The sequence below is a fragment of the Mus caroli genome, chromosome 18, assembly GCF_900094665.2.
Source record: "Mus caroli chromosome 18, CAROLI_EIJ_v1.1, whole genome shotgun sequence".
Lineage (NCBI taxonomy): Eukaryota > Metazoa > Chordata > Mammalia > Rodentia > Muridae > Mus > Mus caroli.
The window spans coordinates 9,316,394-9,339,015 of record NC_034587.1 but is presented as its reverse complement, the minus strand read 5'-3'; the positions used below and the strand labels follow the sequence as shown (position 1 = coordinate 9,339,015).

The following is a 22,622-nucleotide window of genomic DNA, read 5'->3' as shown; positions in this document are numbered from 1 at the left end:
TTTCAGCTCTTGGCCTCTGAGGTCGACTCTAGAATGGGCGTTCTAGTAGCACTTTTTTGCAAGATGAGTGGAGTTCTTTGCTGGACTTTGTGAAGGTCTCAGAACACTATGCTCTCAGTTTAAAGTCCTTTTTGCTCCCAGTATGCCCCCTGTGTACCAGCCAGGCATTGTCTGATAGCTCACTCAATATGCAGGCTCTAAGTCCTAATCCAGGCTCAGTCCCCAGACTCAGACCTGCCAAGCCATAAAGCTGGGCCTTGTTCTGTTTGTTTCTTCTTTTTAAAACATTCCTTCAGCTTTCATACTGAATGGTAGGGTTTCTTTTGGTGTCTCCACACATACATAGCAAGTATATGTCGTATTTCCTGCCTCATCACCGTCTTTCCTTCCTATTTCCTGTTTCTTCTTGCCCTCCCTCCTCCTAAACAGCCCCACTTGCACTTTCCTGGCGTGCATGGTGCGTAACCTAGAGCATCCATCTGAGAGAAAGTGTTGACACACTTTCCACGTCTGGCTGGTTTCATTTCATGTGACAGTCTCCACATCTGTTCATCTCCCCATTAGTTTTTAGACATGAGGAGGTTCAAGAAGTTCCTGTTTTTCTCAGGGGTAGATGGCACATTTATCTATGTGTGACATTGGCGGTTAGCCTTGGGCCTGGTTGTTTTGTTTCTGGCTGGAGTGCACAGCTTTGATACACCTCCCTCGGCTGTGAGTGCACAGCTCCTCATGTTCCTGCCTGCGTGGATCTGCTCTGTGAGGTGAGCCCACTGTCCTCTGCAGGAAGCCTTAGTGGGATGAAGAAGGAAATGTCCCAGCCTGCATGACTGCGGCAGCACTGAGAGAGGACCTTGGTGATTGCCACTTCCTCAGCACGCATGTCACCGAGCTTCATAGAGTGTGGATGGCAAAGGACTCTGGCCAGATTCTAGAAAATACTCTTATGTTCTGACCTTTATAGAGAGGCAACCTTCCTCTCAAGCGTCCACCCTGGGCTGCTTTCCCCTGTCCTGGGTGCAGCTCCCTCCTGCCAACTGCTGCTGTCCCTAAAAGATTCCCATGTCCTGGGCAGCAGCATCGGCATCCCAGCACCTTGCTGTTTTCCCACTGTCTGTTCACAAGGCACCTCAGCCAGGAGCTGTGCTTTTGTTAATTCATGTTGAGGATTTTATTGCACCTTCTAAATCTTTGACTTCATTATGTTTTCTGTTACGATGCTAGTAGCTTCACATGAGTGAAAGCCCAAACATTGGCAGAGGCCAAAACATACAGTGCTTAGCAGAGCTCTGGTCCATGGGGAAGTAGGCAGAGGAAACCACTGGGTTCCTTTTTCAAAGAAGAGCCCCTGTTTGTCTGCAGAGTTGAGTAAGCCAGTTGAGGGCTCTGTGTCATTGATGAATTTCGTTAAATGGCTAAGTATGTAAAATTTCGCTCTCACATGTGTGCATGCATTGGCGTCTGACTCTCTCCTGTTTAAATGTGTTCCTGACCTTTAGTGTGTAGCTCTCAGGTGGTCAGGCTGTTCCTGTAGCACTCTGCTTCCCAGCTCTGAGCATTTTGAACTTTCTCAGTAAATATTCATTATGTGTTTAAAAGACTAGAAGTTTTTAAAAAAGTAAAACACTATCGTGAAGAAAGCTGGCAGCAACAAGGGCTTAAACACAGACACAGGGAGTGGGATAAGTGAGCCCCAGACACCCAGTGTCAGTCACTCTGAGGAGGGACAAGTAGAGCACCCCCAGTAGTCCTGCTCTCTTCTCCTGGGTTTGCCTACATAGCCTGTGACCTTAGCATCCTGCCTCCCTCTCCCGGTGGCTGTCCTCTCATCCACACATGCTTCAGGAGCATGTTTTTGGTCGTTAACTCCTTATTGCTTTGGCCCCAGGATCCCTCCATTATTCCAAGTAGCTGGAGGTTGGCAACTGCCTTGCTGATTTGCATCTACAGGATTGGCCATGTGGCTTTGGAGGGGGTGGGATGCTCTTTCTGCTAATGGTTGAAGAAAAAGTGTAGGGGTAATTGACACCACCATGGGGCTCCAGGGACAGTCCTGGGGACCATGGAGGCTGAGTCCTTTCCGGTCCTCACACCCTGGGCTGTGTCGTGTGCCTACACATGCCTCAGTCTGTCTGGCCTTTGGGAAAACTGCTTTTTGGGCAAGGAGTTTCAGCCCTTCTGTGTGTACTCTGAGACTTTGTTTAGTAGTCAGAGCACATAGTCATATATTTATAACCTTGCTTGGCCTTCTAGACAAGCTCATCTGAGGAGTCTGATGAAATGCCAGTGCCAGATTCTGAGAGCGTATTCATTATCCCTGGAAGTGTGCTCCTGTGGCGGATAGCCCCGCGGCCTCCCAACTCTGCTCAGGTGAGCCCAGCCTGCTAGAGTAACTACTTGATATCCAGTTTGCATAATGCCAGTCCACAGGCAGCAGAGCCTAAAACCTTTTAGTTGTCCCCCTGCTGCCTCCTGTAGGTCACATTCCCTCCTTATGCAGAGGGCTTGCTCTCTGTGAGCTGGAAGGCGTGCTGGGTAGAGCTTTGCTAAGGGTCCTTTTAGCAGAGCATAGGGGTGAGACAAGCCCTTGTTAGACAAACTGATGCAGTTGGTCAGTGTAACCCCTCCAGACCCAACAGGATGAGACTGTAATGAAGGAAACAGAATGGATGTTAGTATGCTACCCTGTGAGGTCTGCTGTGAGCTGAGTGTCCACGGGATGGTGCAGATTTCGATGGAGGCCTTTAGCAGTGTCCTCGGAGCAAGGCTGACCAGCACAGCTGCCGTGGGAGCTGTTGCCCCTGGACTGGATGGGCTCTCCGTGGTCTTCTCCCTCACCGTGGTCGGTACTAACACGGTTACTTGTCTGTGTTTCAGATGTATAACTTTACCAGCTTTGCCATGGTTTTGAATGAAGTAGACAAGGAGATGGAGAGTGTGATTCCCAAGACTGACTGTAGGCTACGGCCTGACATCAGAGCCATGGAGAACGGAGAGATAGGTGAGAAGACTGCCAGCAGGCCATGGTACCCTGAGTCCTCTTAGAGTTATCGTTAAAACCTAGCACCTTTGGCTTTAAGTTTGGAAATCTGAGCTCACCCTTACTTCAGTTCAGATTCATGAATGTTGCTCCCTCTGTAAACTGCACTGCAGGTGGCTTGGGATGGACGTCAGAGGACACTTAGCTACTTGAAACTGTAGTCTCCAAACTTCGCTATGTATTTGAAAATTCACATTGCGAGCCTCCTAAGAGTATGGCTTCATCTTCCATAACCCATTTAATCTTAAAACGGGAAACTTCTGTTGACTTGAGAGGCCATGACTCCAGTCTAGTATTAAAAAAGCACAGGACAGTCTTGGACAGTACAGACCTCCTCCTCTACTGTGTGTGGTATCGGGCTTCAAGTTCTTATTGAGACTAGTTCTCTACAGAGGGATAGAACAAAGGTATTTTGTACAGTTGTTTGAATTAATTAGGAATGGGCTGAAGGGAATCTCTGAGGTCTCACTCAGAATTTTCAATCATCTCACTTCTACTTAGTTTTTCTACTCAGCTCTCATTAAAGCGTTTTAATCTGACATTGGTGGCCCTAACAATAAGCATATTGACTTTTTGTAAATGCAGAGGTATCTGGATGTTGTTTGATGAAAGCTCATTAAATGCATGAATGAAATTCCCAATGTATTGGTTTAAAAAAAAAAGATATGGCAGTGTCAGATGCCAACGTCTCCTATGACTAGTCTAGAGTATGTGTGAATTTTTTGTCTAATTAACTTAGTTGATACTGGGAGTTGATCCTGGAGTTTCACATGCTAGGTAAATTCTCAACTATTGGGGTAAATCTCTAGCCCTTTTTGTTTTTAAAATAAGGGTCTTACTAAGTTCCCCACATTAGCCTTGAACTTACAATCTTCCTGCCTCAATTTCCAAATAGGTAAGATTCCAAACTGCCACCAACCTGCACTAGTGTGTATCAGATTTTATGTTGACTTTAATACTCCGTGTGGCCAGTGTCGTCTAGAGTTCCTGTTCTTAGTGCCATGCCTGGCATGTCCTACATATGAATGTGTTTTCCATTGGCCTTTAGATCTAGCTAGTGAAGAAAAGAAACGGCTTGAGGAAAAGCAAAGAGCAGCCCGCAAGAACAGGTCCAAGTCGGAAGAGGACTGGAAGACAAGGTGCGTGCCCTGCTCAGTGTGAGTGTCAGGGGTGACTGAGTGGGAGCCACAGAGCAGGCTCCCGGGCTCAGAGGGTATGATTTCCAGCTACAGTATTCTAAAGTATTACAATGAAGAGTTGTGCTTGTGACAAGGAACAGGACTTGAGAAGTTAAAGCTACAGTGGTGACAGTTGTTACAGACAACATCTGCTGAGCGCATTTATCTTTTCCCCTTCTCCGGCATTCCTTCTATATTGAGAGGATCTCAAGTTCCATATTGAATACAATCTAGTTAGATTTGGGCATGTCTATATATAAATTATAGGATCGATCACGTGTGCATGCATATATCATGCATCATTAGAGTAGTTCCTTTTCCAAACGCAGGGGTTAGACAGGATAAAATTAGGAAAAATATTTGGGGCAGTGTCAAATATCTGATGTTTTATTTGTCTGGGAGTTCCTTTATAGTCTTGTTTTATTAATGAGTCACCTGTAACCATTGTTCCACAATTCAGTTAGTATGTGAATGTTAAAGTCAACATAGTCACAATGTTGCAAGCATTCTAGTAGACAGGATAGTCATCTCACATCTTTAAATAGATGTAACAATGCTCTTATAGCATTTACCTCATGGGTGTTTTGGACTTTTTCACATAATAGTTTTTGGGAAAGAATTTGAACCCAGGCAGATGGCTGCTACGGTTGCACGAACAGGCAAGGCCCCTCACTTTCCTGCCTGCGCACATCCCAGGTCTCTTAACACTATAAGTGTTAAAGCTTCTCCAAGTGCTGGATTGTTAGCATGATAATACTTGGCTTGGCTCCTACATTTTAAAGACAAAGAAATGATTCAGGTAGCTCATTTCATAATTAGGACAGGTTAAACTGTTAAAAGCTAGATATAGCCCCAGTAAAATCTGGACTGGATTCATTTCACTGGGTTGTATGTGGCATAGCAGATAAGACCATACCCTTGGAACTCAAACCTGTTTGCCAGTGATGACTTGAGCAACCAGCAACTGTGTAAGTGCTCTGAGGCTCAGCTCACCTGCAGAGGGAGCGCTTGAGGGTACATGTGATCCCTCCAGTCACTGACACACTGTTGTCAGCATCACACATGGGACAGAGCCCATTTAGCACTCATTGCTAACTGCTGTGGATTGTAGCTACTTTGCCTGAAGATATGTCCCCTTTAGGAATAGTACCCATATGTCCTCTGACTAAAACCACTAGAAAACCCGTCACTTCTTTAAGGTCACTCAGGACATCCATGGCACACAGAGCCAAGCACTTAAATAGCAATAACCTGTGCTTTTTTGAGTCATTTGCCCTCTGAACTTTGTCGTTTCTCATTGACAGGTGGTTCCATCAAGGTCCTAACCCCTACAGTGGAGCACAGGACTGGATTTATTCTGGCAGCTACTGGGACAGAAACTACTTCAATTTGCCTGATATTTATTAAAGTGAAGAGAAGTCAAGGTGTTTGCTAATCTAAATAAGTCTTAAGCTTAAGATTTTAAATGTTTTTCCTTGGTTTCTACTCCTCTATAATTTGTGTTTCACCCAATAGGGCAAGGCATCTGGTACACTGGGGATGACCTGAAAGAGAAGAGGCAGTGCTGCGCCACAGCTGTCCCCTTGGAGCCCTGCTCATGGCCAGTGAGAAGCTGTTGGCTGCAGCTCCTATCCCCACACTGCCGGAGATGGAAACCTAGTGTAATACTCAGCTCTATGGGATTCTATAGTGATCCAAAAATCAAGTTATTTTGAATATTTTTATGCTATAATGCTTGAATATTTTAGGTGTAGCTTTGAAATGTTTAGAATTCTTCTGTACAATGTTAAGTGTTCAAATGTAGAGATTATCATTTTACAAAAACTAAATTGGTAAGATGGCCTTTTAGGGAAATTAATCCTCTCAATCTCACTTTCCTGCCTCCTAGAGAGGGGGCAGAATTCCTGATCTGGAAATTCTGAACTGGAGCAGGTATTTATTATCTTAGTGCGCGGAATTTACGTTCACACATTGTATTAGACTTTACAGGGTTAACTTGTAACAAAAATGCCCTAAAAATAGATTTTAATCAATATCATCTAATGACACACCTTTTAGCCTCAACTTCCAGTGGCAAATGCCACCGAGAAATTAAGCTGCACTCGTGTATTATAATCTAGGTAAGAGAAGGCCTTGTGCATTTTGAGTTTGCAAGGTACTGGAGACCTACTGTACAGTAGCTTTCCCCATTCATTGGGGTAATCTCATAGTATTTATCCAACCAAACCAGACTGAGATACTTGCCCTAGAGAGCCTTAGGTAGCTTCCAGTAAGTTATGTTGTCTTGAAGTTAACAAGTGTTATGATGCTAAATAAAGGCTTTAGAATATCAAAAAAAAAAGTGTGAATGCTTTCAGAATTTCAGTTGATATTATAACCTAATACTATCCTTAATTATCAAAGGTATTCCCAGGGTCAGAGAGAGAGTGGGATCAAGCAGTTATCTAGCAGGCATAGCATGAAGTGGTCAGTTAGCACTCTAGCTTGCTCATGTATGACAATGTTAAGAAAGTTTGTATACCTGCTAAGTTACTAAAACAACAATGCAGTTTTTATGCTTGCAGGAAGTTTATTGATACAGTTCACATGGTGACAAACTCCACCTTGAATGCTGAATCAAACAGCATCAGCATCTGTTAATGAAGAGACATGGAATCGTTTAAATATCTGATCTACATGCTCAGTGGTACTAATCAAAAATATCCTAGTATTTCCTGCTGAGGCCACCTCTTAAGAACACAAGGTTGCTGTGATTAACATCATGACCATGCAATTGAAATAGTGCCTCCCTCTCAGCCCCCCAAGATCACAGTAGCTGAAAGCCACATGCCTGGCTGGCAAGCGCTTCATGTAAAGTGCTAGTCTTCTCCCTGGGGTGCATTCTTTATTCACCCCACTGTCTCCACTGATGGGAGAGTAAAAAACTGAGTGATAAAACTGTCCAACTGTCCCTTCAGCTCCTCTGTGTTCAACCTGTTACATATACTCTAAAAGTCCAATTGTTCTTCTAGCTCCTCTTTAACCTCTTGCATGGATACACGGTCAGCATGGACATGCAGTATCTCCCCTCGGTTCCTCCCTATTTCTTGTTTCTATTCTTCTTTTCGAATCTACCATGTACTCAAAGGTGTCTGGACATTCTAGTTAGAGGCCAAGCACTTATATAAACTTAAATATCCCCCATGTTTTATCAAGTATATGAAACCCCAAGTGCTGAAGCCTCAAGTGTGTCACAGCCCACATGGCACAGTAGGAAGGGTTACCTACTCTTTTAAGGTTCTGCTCTGCGGACATGGGCAGTAGTCACAGTAATTTCGCCAGCAATACCATAACTTCCAAAGGGAGTACGTTTGTCACCAGATCCTGAACTCTTTTTAGCTACATCTTCTACTGGGAAAGCAACAGAAAGAAAGACTGGGCTTTTCGGTCTGGGGCCATCTTGTCCACTTGTAGGAGGACTAGCATTCTGGGGATTTGGGGCAGGTCTCTGGAATGTCTGATCTGCAGGAACAGCAATGGGCACTTGCACTGCAGCATATCTCTTCAAGGCATCTGCTTGTGACACAACAGCATGTCCAGGAAGAGGGTTCCAATCCTGCGCTTCCTGAACATTTGAGCCTACTAATATAAAAGGTGGGGCATTGGTCTTCTTGCTGTCATCCATCATCACATAAGTTGGAGAAGTGACTTTCGGTGGGTTCTGCAGAAACTGTGGCTCCTTAGGATTAGGTAAATACAGGGTTGCTTGGGGAAAAGGCCCAGGTGCAGGTGGCGGTGATGGGCGACTTTGTTGATTCATATCAGTTAGACAATAAAGTGTCCACATATTAGAATATGGTGGTGGTTGTCCTGCTTCGCTTGTTGCTAGTGCTATAAGAAAAAAATTGCAGGCATTAAAGGTTTGGTCTCTGTATCAGGCACTATGCACAGTCATGTCTTTTTAAATCTTTTTTTGTAAACATAAATAAGCAATTGTCGTAGTATGTGCCATAAAGCATGCTATAGAGAGGACTATGGAAATTGTGCCTGGTAATGTGCAGGAGCAGATGGCTCAGAACAGTTGGAAAGGGGCAACAGCAAAGGCAGGGATGGTGCCCCTAAAGAAGCAATTGTATCTTAAGTTGCTGGTTCCAGACTCTTTACACTGTTTTGGTTCCTTAGACACAGTATCACTATGAGCCCAGGCTGGCCTTGAACTCTTGGCAGTCTTCCTGTCTCAGTCTTCCAAGAGCTAGGATTACCACCATGCCTAACCAGTATCTTAAATGTTATATGTGGCTTCCATGTGGCACTCAGAAGAAAGTCAACAGAACCTTTTACTTTACCAAAAATAATCAACCATGTGAAGCCATTAAAAACCCATGTTAGGACGCCTGCACAGCAGGTAAACTCAGGCAGCAGGTGCCACCTAATGCCCATGGTTTTTTGACAGGCACCATCATCTCCCATCTCCAAACTATTACCTCACCTAGGATTCAGAATCCCAGAGAGCACTCCTTTTAGCCAAAGCTAGACAACACTGTATGTCTCAGAAGACAGCAAAAAGCTGGTGAGCATTTTAATATAGAAGGCTAGAAAAGCCATCCATTACCTTATATCGAGGGAATCTGTAGTTCTGAGAGTGGCTTGCCAAGACAGGAACTCACATGTGCCCAGTTCATGTTTTGAACTCTAGGCCTTTTCTGGGGCAGCCTTTTCTCTCTTCACAGAAAATTACACTATGCACAGATTAAATGAGACTTTCAATTGCTTCTGACAAGTTCATTCTATCTTCAAGCTTACTAAAAATACAATCCAAATCTCCAGTCTCTCCAAACAGGAGACTCTAGGACATCAGTCTGCGTTATCTTGGTGACTTGTCCATAGTATTAAGGACAGCTGTCCCTCAGTAACAGCTAAGGGCCTGAAAACAGTGAGGTGGCCGGAAGCACAGCTCAAGCCCCATGCTGCCAGCCGCAGGGCTCTGTACAGCCCTCCACATTCCAGCTGCACTGAGTCTGTCACACTGCCAGTCAGAATTTCATTGCTAAGCACCTGCTTTGGTAATATTTCTGATTTATTCTGGTTTGAGTCAGAGTTGAGAGCTTCTGCGACAGGAATGGAGGCTTCTTTCATGCATTGTCTCTTCAGACACCCAGGAGAGAAGGGAGGGCCACTGCAGTGTCCAGGTAGGCAGGAGGGGAGGCAGAGCAGATGCCATAATTGGATGGAGATGGTGATTATAATTCATGTGGAAAATCGTGAGGAGAATCAGCTAGAGGTTAGGCAGCCAAGAAAGCAGCCGACTTCAGCATGGCTCTGTGGTGCCTGAGCAAAGGAGCAAGCACGTGGCCTGCATCCACCATGGCCTTCACAAGGGCAGCCATGATTTCCACTGCTTTCTTGTGTCCCAGAAGCTCCGGCTAATCTGTCCTCTCTCCATCCAACTAGAGCACCATCCCTCAGCTGCAGGAAGGGCCAAAGCAGGAAGCAGCGCCCGAGCCGGCACCCCAGCCTGATCGCACAGTTCTCCTGACTCAGTGCGAAAGCAGTCAGCCACACCACCATTTCTTTTATGTTTAAATGCCACAGCCCAAATAAATGCAGTTTGTTGTTAACTTTTCCTCGATGAACAACCTCAAGGTGACATCCTGTAGCCATCTTGTAAACAGGCATTAAAAGCCTAGCCGATTCCCAGGTTTACAAATGTGCAAAATGAATCAAGTTTTGACAACACCATATGGTTTCCATAATGGAACAAATTTAAGTACAACAAAGCCTTTAAGAAGGTTTGGCATTTAAAAAACCCTGAACATGGACTTTGGCCAGTTGGCAGGAGAGTGGAGCTGGGTGGACAGACACTAGATACAGATGCCACCTGAGACAGTATGTGAGAGTACACGTAGCTAATTTCCTTACCTGGCTTCATCAAACCTGTTCAGGCGCAGCTTCCCCATCTGGTTGCATTTCTGCTTCAGTAAGGCCTCCTGGCGCAGGAGGGAAGGGGTCACCAGACGAATGGGGTGCAGCGTTCCCCCCTGACTCCTCCTGGCCAGGATCATCAGAGTTTATGGTAACGATCTCCGTTTCAAGGTGCAGAGAATTTTCAGAGGCTACTTTGAAAAAGCCCTCTGCATCCAGGGGTTCTGCAGGTACCTCGGGCTGACCATCTAAAGCAGTGTTAGAGAGCAGAACTGTAGCTTCTGCCTCCACATGTACTGAGGACTTGTGTTGGGGATTCTCCTCCACCTGTACAGTTTTCAGAGACTCTACAGATATTTTGGTCTTGGGTTCTACAGCTTTGGGACTACCTGGTGGTGACTGCTCAATTTCTTTAACACAAGCAACTTGATCATGATCAGTAAAAGGGATAACTACGTATCCCGGTATCTCCTCAACATAGACAACTCCTTCATTGACAGGCACATCGTTATATATGGATGATATACGACTGGCTGATGTAACCTGGATATCAGGAGCTTCGTGAGCAGGAGGTTCTTGTTCACCCTGCAAGGGGGCTGAGGAAGCCTTTGGTGGTTCAGCCTCAGACACAGGACCCACAACTACCTGCGCAGATGTTTTGCTCACAACCTGCACTTCTACCGTCTCTCCAGAACACACCAGAGGAGCAGACAGCACGACTTCTTCAGCAAACTCTGCACTCAGTACCTCCTGGGGAACAGCAGGCGTACTTGTTGCCACGTCCACCATTAAAACTTCAGAATAAGTAGATGGCACATTACCTAACATCTGAGCGGCAAACTGAGCTGGGTCAGCGGGGACATAAGCGTACTCGGCAGAGACAGGCACTGGAGGTGGTGATGAGGGTGGGGTGGTCGCCTTAGGAGTAGTCGGTTTGTCAGAGGGACCCCGAGCTCCTTCACTTGTCTCCTCAGGCTGTAGGTCAGCATGAACTGATGGAAACTGAGTGGTTTTGTTGCTAAATAGTGGTCCAGCTACATTGTCCTCCTCTGTGTCTGTGGATTTTTCCATATGTGTAGGTTCGCAGGGAACTGGAGGTGGTTTTAGGAGTTCCTTGATGCATTCTTTCTTCTCCACTGTCACTCCTTCTGCCCATTTCTCTACTAAAAGTAACAATCAGGTAAATTAATCAGCCAGGACTCCTCAAAATAGTTTACATAAAGCAATGTGGTAGGGTGAATATTCAAATACCAATACACAAGGATCTATGTGCAACCTCTGTGAATGAGCATAGAATTAGCATAGCTAATAAACCTGTAACAGAGTATATCCATCCACCTAAACACTATTCATTTCCTTAGAAATAAATGACTGGCCGGGTGTGGTGGCGCACGCCTTTAGTCCCAGCACTCAGGAGGCAGAACCAGGCGGATTTCTGAGTTCGAGGCCAGCCTGGTCTACAAAGTAAGTTCCAAGACAGCCAGGGCTACACAGAGAAACCCTGTCTCGAAAAGACCAAAAAAATAAAAATAAAAAAATAGAAATAAATGACTAACATATAATGGTAAAACTATGGGATCACTGTAAGATGCCCAGCAAGTGTGTAATTCAGGTCCTAGAAAAGTTCCACAAAAACAAAAACAACCAAAGCAAAGCCACCAAGGAGACAGCCCAGAGAAGATGAAGTTCCTACTGTGTCCAAGTGAGAGCTGAGCAGAACGACTGGAATGTCACCTGAAGTCCCAGCACGGGAGAAGCCAGAAGACAGTGTACCCTACCTAGCAGGAGTTGTCAAGCTCTGGTTTCAGTGAGAGACCCTGCCTCAATAAATAATGTGGCATGTGGCCTCCACGTGCACATGTCCACACATACAACTATGCCCACACATACAAACATGCCCACACAACACCACAAGGTGAGCAAAGAAAAAACTAAAGATTAACATGGGAAGTAAATTATTCCACATTTTGAGATGACGTCTTAACCGTACAGATGTATTCCTCCATTTAAGAAAAGCAGTATGCAAAATTTAGCACAGAACTGGCTATCTACAACACAGCCAATTAGAAAGCATCATATATTCTAACTTGAAAATGGCCCTATTTACCGATGTGGTAGAATGCAGCTAAAATCATACTGACCCAGATAAAAAGAAATGAGAAAGTCCTAGGTCCAAGAGGGTAGCCATGGAGTGCTCACACCAGAACAAAGCTCATGGCAGCTGATGACCTGCAGACTGTTCTGGAAACACCATTGTGAGTGTCAGTGCACATACCTCCCTGATTGCCTTGGCTGTACCTTATTCAGGGCTTTCATGCCTACTGAGGCTTTTCTCTTCAGAAAGTACAGTCTGCAGGGAAAGTGGATTTTGCTCTTATGACAAGTATTTACTTCAGGGCAAAGGTCTAGAAACCATGTTGGTGGCACAGGCTTAAGAACCCAGCACTGCAGCCGGGCGTGGTGGCGCACGCCTTTAATCCCAGCACTTGGGAGGCAGAGGCAGGTGGATTTCTGAGTTCAAGGCCAGCCTGGTCTACAGAGTGAGTTCCNGGAGGCAGAGGCAGGTGGATTTCTGAGTTCAAGGCCAGCCTGGTCTACAGAGTGAGTTCCAGGACAGCCAGAGCTACACAGAGAAACCCTGTCTCAAAAAACCAACCAACCAAACAAACAAACAGAACCCAGCACTTGGAAGGCTGGGGCAGGAGGACTGCCATGAGTTCAAATCAGCTGTAGCTATAGGGCCTTAAGACTCTACTCTCAAACAGAAATGCTTTTCATAGGTTCATGCTGCTTTCTAGAGGTGTCTTCAGTGTCTCCTGTAGGAGCATCGGATTCTGGACGTAGATGGCCACAGCAAGTGTGTTGAGAAAAGTTACTCCTAACATTCACCTCACTTTTCTAATTACCTCTTGAGGACTCTTCTGTCCTGGCCTTCCCAATTCATGCTAGGGATTTAATCTCAGATTTTGTGAATGTTCTACCACTGAGGTATATCACTCTTTAACACTCTTTTCCCACCAACACCTTTAACAGGGTGATGCTCTTACAAGTAAGAGTTGACCATGCACAAAACTTATATGCACTGGGAGATAATTTAAGCAAAAATATTGTAGGTATAAAAGCCTAAGAACCTAATAATCATGTGAATACAGCTATTGAGAGTTCAGAGCTGGAGAGATGGCTCAGCAGTTAAGAGCACTTACTGCTTGCTCTTCAGAGGACCCAAGTTCTGTTCCCTGCACACAGACACTCAAAACTGCCTGTAACCCTAGTTCCAGAAGATCTAACACCTTTGGGCACCTGAACACACATGTACACGCACACGTGTGTGCTTGTGCACACACACAATATTTTAAATGACAAAAGTTTTAAAAATCTTCAAAGTTCAGAAATACTAATAAGGTGATCTGAATAAGTCTGACTTAGTGGTTATTCTTGTGTTCAGGATACAGAGAGGGTATCAGTCCTGAGTTTGTAACGACCAACAAGTACTTTTCTGCAGGCCGCAAAGAAAAGATGGAGATGAGGTAGAGTCCAAGGACCATCCTAACACAAACAGTGCTCACAGGGCCACGATGGAGCCATGGCCATTCTAAAGACACTAAGGTCCAGGGGATGGGAAGATGAGAGCGGCGATCCTTGGCTCTCATGTCCACCTCTTTTCTTCTTCCAAGTGTACATGGAATTTTGAAGTCATTGTCAAGATGATTAAGTATTTCTGGTTTCCAATGCCTATAAGAAATAGTTTTCTTTCTAGGAAAAATCCCAGAAATACATTTCAATAGGCAAATGACACAGGCAAAGAATGTTTCCACCTCTAAGCTTTCAGCACAGACTAGGACCATGCAGTGGCGCTGCTGGGCGGGCAGATTAACTATAACCACTGGGAGTAACTTTGGAGAACAAAACATCTTCACTGACTCATCATTCTTCATCAAGGCACATCTAACCTGAGGGGGACCGAGGAGGGAATGGCAGCTAGCTCTTGTACACACCGACTTCTAACACCAATGTTGACTTTAGGCTGAGCTTGCCTCACTGAAGAGACTGAAAGAACAGTAAGGCTTGACTTAGTCTTCCAAGAATGGGCCATTTTCATATTTTACAAATGATGTCAAGACCTGAGAAGGCCTCTATCATTGGGATCAACCAACAATGTATGTAGAATTTTATAGGTGCCACACTCGCATTGAAACAGAGGACTCACACAAGGCAAGTTGTACTTTGATGAAAGACATAATGCCAGCTGTTAGGCTGATTGATAATTTTTTTTTGTGTAGAAACCTGGGTCACCAAGTGGCCAGATTTACTTGCACCAGAATTGACCAATCAGAAGACAGGGAGGAGCTACTGTTCAGGAGAGGAAATATTCTACTACACGGGAGTCTTGAGGTGTCTATAGGAGGAACAAGATTGATGGATACAGTCTATCTAGTAAGAAGCCATTTGAGGTGAGAACATAAGGAAGACAAACGAGTCAAGGTAATACCAGACAGCCATGTTCTGGTCCTAATTTCATATTGCTGTATGGTCTCCCCAGTAACAGGAATGGCCATTGCTATTTTACTTCCTAAAGGGCAATCGGGTTTTGTGAGCTTGCTCCCAGGATTATCTGCATGCTATGCCTATCTCATTGATATCTGTAGTTATCTGAAGAGATAAACAACCATATCTCCTATTCTTTAATTCCATCAAAAGTATGGGCTGGCCTACAATTTTTTTAAACTATTAATTCAAATTTTAAAATTTTAGACGTAAAAACATTAACCTACATAGACCAATGTCCACATGTTTGAGTCCACCTGCTAAAATGACTCGTGGGTCAAATCTTCAGTAAACAAGTTAATCTCAGAATGCTATCAGGTAGTTGCCTCCCACCATAAAAACTTACTGTCTTGCCATCATGAAATGTGGTAAAGCCACCCAGGATAAGCATGCACACTCAGTATTTTCCAGTGCAGCTCTTGTTTTAGAAGAGAAAAGCACAGTAGCCTTGATTGAGAAACTGGGATCATGGAGAAAGAATGAGAAATGTTCCCTCACACTTGGTGTGAATACGTGACTAAGAGAATATGAACAAGTCCCACACTGTTTCTCATAGGTAGCTAATAATATCATCAGGTATTTGAAATTGCAGCTAGACTAGCCAATGCAAAATCCCAGAAATATAGAAACCTCATTCTCCAGAGGCCCCTCCAAAATGGCCATGCTTCCTATTTTCATCTTTATTTCCTGTTTTGCGTGTCTTTTACAACAGAGCCAAGTCATCATGATATATGCGTTTTCTTAGATCTGACTCCCTAAGTTTTCTAATTGCTATTATCTTTGACTCATAAAAATCATGAGTTTTGGACCATCAAAGTAACAGTATCACCAAGCCTGATGACAGCCTGAGTTCAGTCACCAGGACCCACATGAACGAAGAAAACTGACTCACCAAAGTTGTCCTACCATGTGCATCATAGCACACACATGTATGCTATAGCATGCACACAACCCAAATACGTGTGTTTTTGTGCATATATATATATATATATGCATATATATATGCACATATTTAAAAAAAACCTAGGTTTAAATAATGACATGTGCTGAATAGATGGCTCAGTGATTAAGAGAACTCATTGCTCTATTAGATCTGGGTTCAGTTCCCAACATCTGCGTAGTGGGTTATAACTTCCTATAATTCCAGTTCCAGGGAACCAGCACCTTGCTCTGACTTCTGCAGAAGGTGGCGTATGTATGTATGTGTGTATGTATGTATGTATGTATGTATGTATGTGTGTATGTATGTATGTATGTGTGTATGTATGTATGTGTGTATGTATGTATGTGTGTATGTATGTATGTGTGTATGTATGTATGTGTGTATGTATGTATGTNGTATGTATGTATGTGTGTATGTATGTATGTGTGTATGTATGTATGTGTGTATGTATGTATGTGTGTATGTATGTATGTGTGTATGTATGTATGTGAGTATGTATGTATGTATGTGTATCAGTACATATGTGCGAGAAAACACTCAAACACTCGACTCTTCAAAAAGAAGCACTTTTGTAAAATGACGGTTTGAATGTAGCTGATAGGTGCAGTCTTCCCCTGCTCATCCAAACTGTTGCTCAGCTAGTGTGATAAGAGCCACTCAGCTGCTTCCCACAGCGTCTGGGATCAGTTTACCTCTGCACAGAGTTCTGGAGAAGCCGTTTCTCCCCATTCTTAGATGTGCTTTTTACCACTCCGTCCTCTTTTTTAAATGTATTGTAATGTAAATGTTTCAGCGTCTAAATCCTGCCTTTTCTTACACCTCTGCAGTCAGCTCAGCCTCACGTCATCAAGTTCACTGTAGACATTTACAGGTAAATGAGACAGCTTCCTCTAAGCATACATAGGCTGCTGTGCCACAGTGCCCAACGTAGCAGGAAACTACTGTCTCATAAAAAATGTCCACTCAGACAGACTTGCAGCAGAAAGTATGGCCACACACACACACTCTCGCAGGCTGGACTTGCAGGGAAGAATGGTGTGGCTATGCCGTACTTTCTTTTGGACAGCAACTTTTCTCCTAACCCTCATGCTTACATTGAATTGTCTTTATAAAACCCCAACTCTACTTCATTAAAGGGTGTGTACATCTTGCGCATTCTGCATCAGAAATGCCTAGAGGCTGGTCTATCAGATTTTGAGGGTTTTTTTTTTTATTAATTTCAGAATAACTGTATAACCTATTAGTAGAAAATCTCTAATCTGAAAACCAGGAGTGTGACATACTCTAAATCTGAGACCTTGAGCCATTTTGTGGCAGTTTTCATTTTAGATTTTGGAGCATGGTTCGCCACTCCCCCCCCCCCTTCTATGTTTTAAAATCTTCTAAATTGGAAATGCTGATGCTTAAAACAACAATAAACAAAACCCTACCTGGTTTGGTTAAAATGCAAAGCACAGCACGGTCATTTCACACGAGACACTGTTGTGGTAACCAGGGACGCAGTGGTAACAGTTACGTGTGTTACCAAGGGTGTGATGACCCTGCTGAAGTGGGCGTCTCCGTGGCACTTACCTTTCATCTGGTGAAACTGTTTAATCAGATCTTTTATATCCAGAGACGAATTCCCTGAAGTAATAAGCACAGGAAGTCAAATAGAGATGGATTTCCATTTAAGATGACTGTAAAGCAAGAAATACAGAATCCAAAGCAGTTACAAACCTTCTCTAAACACAATGAGTTCTTTAAAATAAACGGCTGCAAACTGGGTGATGTTTGTTGGATTGGTTTTGAGAATGGCTCTGCTAACTCCCTCAAGCAGAGTCTTGAGGCCATAGGGTACAACAAGTCTGGGCTTTGAAGAAATCATTTTGGCAAGATGTCTGTAATTTCAACTGTAATGAAGAGAAACAAAGTCTTATACTGTACATTAGATTTACTGAGTATTCTTATTTAATTAGGGTTTCTAAAACCAAATCTATTACCATTATTAGCTTTACTTCTAATCCCTATTTATTCTAGTAACATACAAAATAAAATCCACTACCAACTGCTTACTATGCACAGGTAAGCGATCTAGCACTTATTAAGAAGCTGGTAGGTGGGCCACAGACATGGCTCAAGTGTTTCCTACAGACCTGAGGACCTGAATTTAATGGCTGGATCCCACAAGGTAGCAGGACAGAACTAACTCCAGAGATTGGAGTTCCTTTAACCACACATGTGGCATACATGCACGTGTACATACAAGCACACATACCCACACTATCATGGACACACGCGTACACACACACACACACTTTAAAATAAATCAGTAGAAAAAGCCTTGCCAGGATCACCATAATACTTTAATACGTTTTAGGTTCAAATAAATCATATAAAACCCATTTACCATTTTCAGAAAGATAAATTAAGCACATATATTTCCAAGTAACATCCATACAGGCACTAATGTTGCAGTGTTGCAAACTCATTTCTACCAGAGAATATGTGGTACTGTGCCATGCACATAATATACAGTCAAATTACCCTTGGCTTTCTTCTCTGCTCTCCCCCTTTGCTCCATACACTTAATGTACAGTCAGATTACCCTTCTTCTCTAGTTTCCCCCTTTGCTCCAACCTCGCTTACTTTTTTCTTTACACTCTTTTGGCCTGAACTTGTTATAGACTAGCTGGCCTAGAACTCAGAGATCCATTTGCCAGTGCCTCCTGAGTGCTGGTACTATGAGTGTTATATAACCCACTGGGGGGTGTCCTAACCTTTGACATTGGGTTATATTATCCACAAACATGTTGAGTTACATTTATAGCTATCCTGGGACGCAGGCTGCAGACTGGACACCCCTAGACCTGTAATTCTCATTGTCTATCAGCCCTAAACTGTGTGTGTTCACTTGGAAGCTTTAGAAAGCTTGTTAAAAAAAAAAAAAAAGAAAAGAAAAGAAAAGAAAAGCATTTCTTCAGTGATGAAAAATCAGAGTGCTGTGGTCTTTCACTTTAAGTATGGGTATTAACCTTTTCCCACTCCTGACTGAACCTGGTAGGCTCATGGACCAGTGACACCCAGAGATTAAGAGTTTTTTGGGACCCTAGAGGTTGCAGACAGCTGTTCCACAGCTGTTATTATGCCACAAAATGAATATATTGAATTGCACTGCAAACGATATGGGTATCATTTGGACTACCCTGAGAAAAAGAGAAAGAAAGAAGGTCGGGAGGCCCATGAATGTTCAAAGAAATCCAAAGGAAAAAAAAAAAGATTGGTCTTAAGGCTAAGCTCTACCATAAACAGCACCATGCAGAGAAAATACAAATGGAGAAGACTATTAAGATGCATGAGAAGAGAAACACCAAGCAGAAGGATGATGAGAAGGCCCACAGGGAGCAGTCCCCGCCTATCTGCTGGACAGAGAGGGGCAGTCGAGAGCAAAAGTACTTCCCAACAGGATTAAGCAGAAACAAAAAGAAAAGGCAGGAAAATGGGAGGTCCCTCTACCCAAAGTTCGTGCTCAAGGAGAAACAGAAGTATTGAAAGTTATTCAACAGGAAAAAGAAGAAAGAAGGCATGAAAGAGAATGGTTGTTTTCTAAAGTCTGCTTTGTTGGTGATGGCTTTACAAGAAAACCACCTAAATGTGAAAGGTTCATTAGGCCAATGGGTCTATGTTTCAAAAAAGCCCATGTTACACACCCTGAGCTGAAAGCTACCTTTTGCCTGCTTATTCTAGGTGTGGAAAAGAATCCATCACCCCCATTATATACAACCCTGGGGGTGATCACCAAAGGTACAGTGATTGAAGTGAATGTGAGCGAGTTGGGCCTTGTGACACAAGGAGGCAAGGTGATTTGGGAAAGTATGCCCAAGTTACCAACAATCCTGAGAACGACGGGGACATAAATGTGGTCTTGCTGGTTTGACAGTGATGTCACTCATACACGTCATTCCACTCACTGCTGAGGACCACACCATCGCTGGGGTCTTTCTGAACTACCGAGCAGCCTTACCCCATGTGCAGTAAAGGAAAATAAAACGATACCCAGTTTGAAAAGAAAAAAGTATGGGAATTAAGTTGGGTCCTGAGCTACCAAGGAGCCACCATAGAGGAAGCAGGTGTTTAAATGACTGAGGTATTAGGGAATTTTGGCTGTTCTAGACCCTGACAACCTTCAAAATGCTTCTCATGGATCCTTATAAAGAGCAGACTACTATGACAGTGAACCATGACCTAGCACGCTGCAAGTATCATGGGGCTAAGTGGAATGGTTTAGTTATAGCAATTATATGAAGGGCCAGCTTCCAATAAACACGCAATATGCCACAGCAAAAATGATTATTTAAAAGCACCTTTCACCTTCTTACCAAAGGCTAGGCCAAAATATTGATCCAAGGAAACCCTTTGAGACTATAATGTTTAATTTCTTACTCGTCTGTTGCATTGCCTAATTAAGTCATCTTTTGGGGAAAGTGCAGCTCTACCACACCCACATGCTACATGACAGTGACATGCACAGACATACACATAGGTATGTATAGAGCACCCTCTCCTTGGCTAAGTAGTGCTACCAACTATGCAGCAGCAGAGGGATGGTGCTAGTGCCAGGTTTCAGTTTAGGAACAGTTGAAAGTCAGGGATGCTGACTGTCCCTAAGAACTTTCTTGACTGAGACCAGCTGACAGAGGGCTATTCAAAGGTGATAGGTTTGTTGCTTAGTTCTTCAAAAACCTTTGCTATGAGCGAGCTTTTTAGAAAGGCACACCCTCTGGAATGTGCCCCTCTGACACAGCCCGGGTGGGATGCAGCCGCTTTCTGCCCGCCGACGCCAGTGGGGACTACGGGGACATCGAAGGCACCTTCCGGGCCACGGTAGATAGAGGACGCCAGATTCCCGCCCGACCACTGTCTTCCCCCTCCGAGCGGCCTGCTGCCGCTCTCGGGCCGCCGCCTGGCCCACCTTCTCTCCGGCTTCAATAGAGCTTCCTCTTTGCCCCCTTGCCGGCGGCTCCTGTGTGAGAGCGCTCAGCCCGCCGACTATTTATACCCCTGAACACGTCACGCATGCGTCACAGAGCCCCGCCCCCTTGCTGGGACTTCAACCGACCCAGCCAATAGGGAGCCGGAGAGGACAAAGGCCGGGATGGAATGAGCCAGAGAACCGAGCTTTTCGTCTTTTGCCCCTCCTTCAAGGTGAACTGACTTTTCGCAGGCCGGGCTGCTGCTCCAGGTTTGATTACTGGACTAGTGGTTGTGAATGCAGCTCAGTCGGCAGAGCTTGCCTAACATTCACGAAGCCCTGGACTCAGTCCTCAGCACCTCTGAGGATAGGACCCGGAGGTGCTCGACTCTTAAATCTAGCCCTAGGAAGTTGAGGCAGTAGGACATGATGAATTCCAGTCAGCCTGTCTTAAGGAACAAAACACTGGAGTGTAGGGAAGAGAAACTACATTTACAAGTTGGCCATCTTGACATCGCTGCCTCCTTTCCCAGCAACTCCTTTGTATGAACCTTCTTGAGTCTTTGCAAAGAATAGGAATTAGGTACAGCCTAGGGCTGTTCCTTTTGAGACGCTTGCCTGGGGCAACTTTTTTTTTTCCCCTCCTTAATTAGGAACAAGTCCCATCTCCCACCCAAGCCAGCCAGGACTTGCTGGGCTCACCCTGATGCACTGTACTCCTGGGTATTCTCTTGGTCTTGTTGCAACTGTTCTGAATCAGCTTCCCACTGTTTCCACTGTCCTTTCTTTCTGCATCTCCTAGCCCTGGCTTCTGCCACATTTCCTTGCAGTGATCTATAGTGGTTTACCTTTATGGACTGGGGTTTCCTGGAAAGGTCTGTGCTGAAGATTCTGCAGACACAAATTAGAAAACTGGAAAAGTGTACTGCAAATCAAAGGCCAAAACTATCTCAGGCTATCTTTAGTTGCCTTTCCAGCTCTTTGTTGCCCTCCTCCTTTTGGGTGTAGAGTAAAACATGGAATGTATTAAGGCAGTCATGGAGTTTTCTAACATGTTAACCATGGCATCAGTATTTGAAACCTACCATAGATTCCACCAGTCTGTGGAATACTTACCTGATATTCCCACCAAAATATCTGGCAAATGCATTGATTTGTAATTGCTCTGTGTTATAACTACTTCTATGGTGGCATATGTAATTACATGTCATCTGGACATAGTCACTCATATTTGGTTCCAAATAAACCTTCCTACTGTCTTTGTGGCAAGAGGTGTTTTACTCCCATCCAAGTGAGCAAGACTGCAAGACACAATGGCACCAATGTCTTTATAGAGAAAGGGCAACATTTTAAGTGTTTGCCACTGTGATTTGCTTAAGAAGGAAATCAACTACAAAGGTTTACACAGCATTTGTGTGTGTGTGTGTGTGTGTGTGTGTGTGTGCACGCCTGTGTTAAAACTCAGGCTTTGGGCTGGTGAGATGCCTCAGCGGTTAAGAGCACTGACTGATCTTTCAAAGGTCCTGAGTTCAAATCCCAGCAAACACATGGTGGCTCACAACCACCCATAATGAGATCTGACATCCTCTTCTGGTACGTCAGAAGTCAGTTACAGTGTACTTATGTATAATAATAAATAAATCTTAAAAAAAAACCTTAGGCTTTGTTGTTGAATTTTAGTGGGCAGAAATAGAAAAAGTGCAAACTAAGTAATGAATTGGTTTATAAATCTATGACAATATTCTATTCTCCTGTGGCATCTGAAAGTTATAAATCTTTACCCAGAAGACTTATCTACCATAAATTAACCTGAAGAGAGGGAACAATGCACAGAGAGGGGCTTCCTCATCAGAAGAGAAGGGGCAGGTAGTATTGGTGGGGGAAAGACTTATGCAAGGGGGTACTGGGAGGAGAGGAAGGGTTGATATTGGGTGGTAAATAAATTTAAATTAAAAAATAAAGATACCTAACTTCATAAAGATTAAAAACAGCCAGAAAAGTATATTACTTTGTCATCATGATGTCTGCCAAATTATACAAATGTGTTTAGCATACATAAAATATCTC

At 44.0% G+C, this 22,622-nt stretch overlaps 2 protein-coding genes and 1 pseudogene across 11 annotated transcripts in view; 2 read left to right on the top strand and 1 right to left on the bottom strand.

Moving 5' to 3' along the window:
* Osbpl1a (oxysterol binding protein like 1A) overlaps nt 1–6,556 on the top strand; it is a 186,133-nt gene extending 179,577 nt beyond the window's left edge. For 6 of the 7 annotated variants that reach the window (XM_021150443.2, XM_021150445.2, XM_021150446.1 and 3 more), the window contains 4 exons: nt 2,251–2,367; nt 2,875–2,998; nt 4,086–4,176; nt 5,520–6,556. In XM_021150443.2, the coding sequence (XP_021006102.1) occupies nt 2,251–2,367; nt 2,875–2,998; nt 4,086–4,176; nt 5,520–5,622 (435 nt within the window). In that variant the 3' untranslated portion in view covers nt 5,623–6,556. The remainder of the gene's footprint in view (nt 1–2,250; nt 2,368–2,874; nt 2,999–4,085; nt 4,177–5,519) is intronic. The other variant, XM_029471901.1, reaches the window with a different exon arrangement.
* Nucleotides 6,557–6,769: 213 nt separating this feature from the next.
* Cabyr (calcium binding tyrosine phosphorylation regulated) lies at nt 6,770–21,943 on the bottom strand. Of its 4 annotated transcripts, none has more exons than XM_021150452.2 (6): nt 20,556–21,920; nt 17,324–17,496; nt 17,177–17,230; nt 10,938–11,279; nt 7,483–8,085; nt 6,770–6,848 (listed from the first exon to the last, which is right to left on the bottom strand). In XM_021150452.2, exons 2-5 carry the CDS (start codon nt 17,469–17,471, stop codon nt 7,487–7,489), a joined length of 1,143 nt encoding a protein of 380 aa, XP_021006111.1. In that variant the 5' UTR covers nt 17,472–17,496; nt 20,556–21,920; the 3' UTR covers nt 6,770–6,848; nt 7,483–7,486. The 4 variants fall into 4 exon arrangements, 3 of the variants coding, with proteins under 3 accessions (XP_021006111.1, XP_021006110.1, XP_029327762.1); XR_002376969.2 differs by having other exon boundaries at nt 6,772–6,848; nt 10,114–11,279; nt 20,556–21,943; XM_021150451.2 differs by lacking the exon at nt 7,483–8,085 and having other exon boundaries at nt 10,114–11,279; nt 20,556–21,943.
* On the top strand, nt 18,729–19,613 carry LOC110284641 (annotated as a pseudogene).
* Nucleotides 21,944–22,622: the final 679 nt, after the last annotated feature.

Coding starts and splice junctions, on each gene's coding strand:
- Cabyr (XM_021150451.2), bottom strand. CDS start 17,471: ATGATTTCTTCAAAGCCCAGACTTGTTGTACCCTATGGCCTCAAGACT. Junction 17,231..17,323: donor ACTCATTGTGTTTAGAGAAG/GTTTGTAACTGC, acceptor TTATTACTTCAG/GGAATTCGTCTCTGGATATA. Junction 11,280..17,176: donor ACAGTTTCACCAGATGAAAG/GTAAGTGCCACG, acceptor TGTTACTTTTAG/TAGAGAAATGGGCAGAAGGA.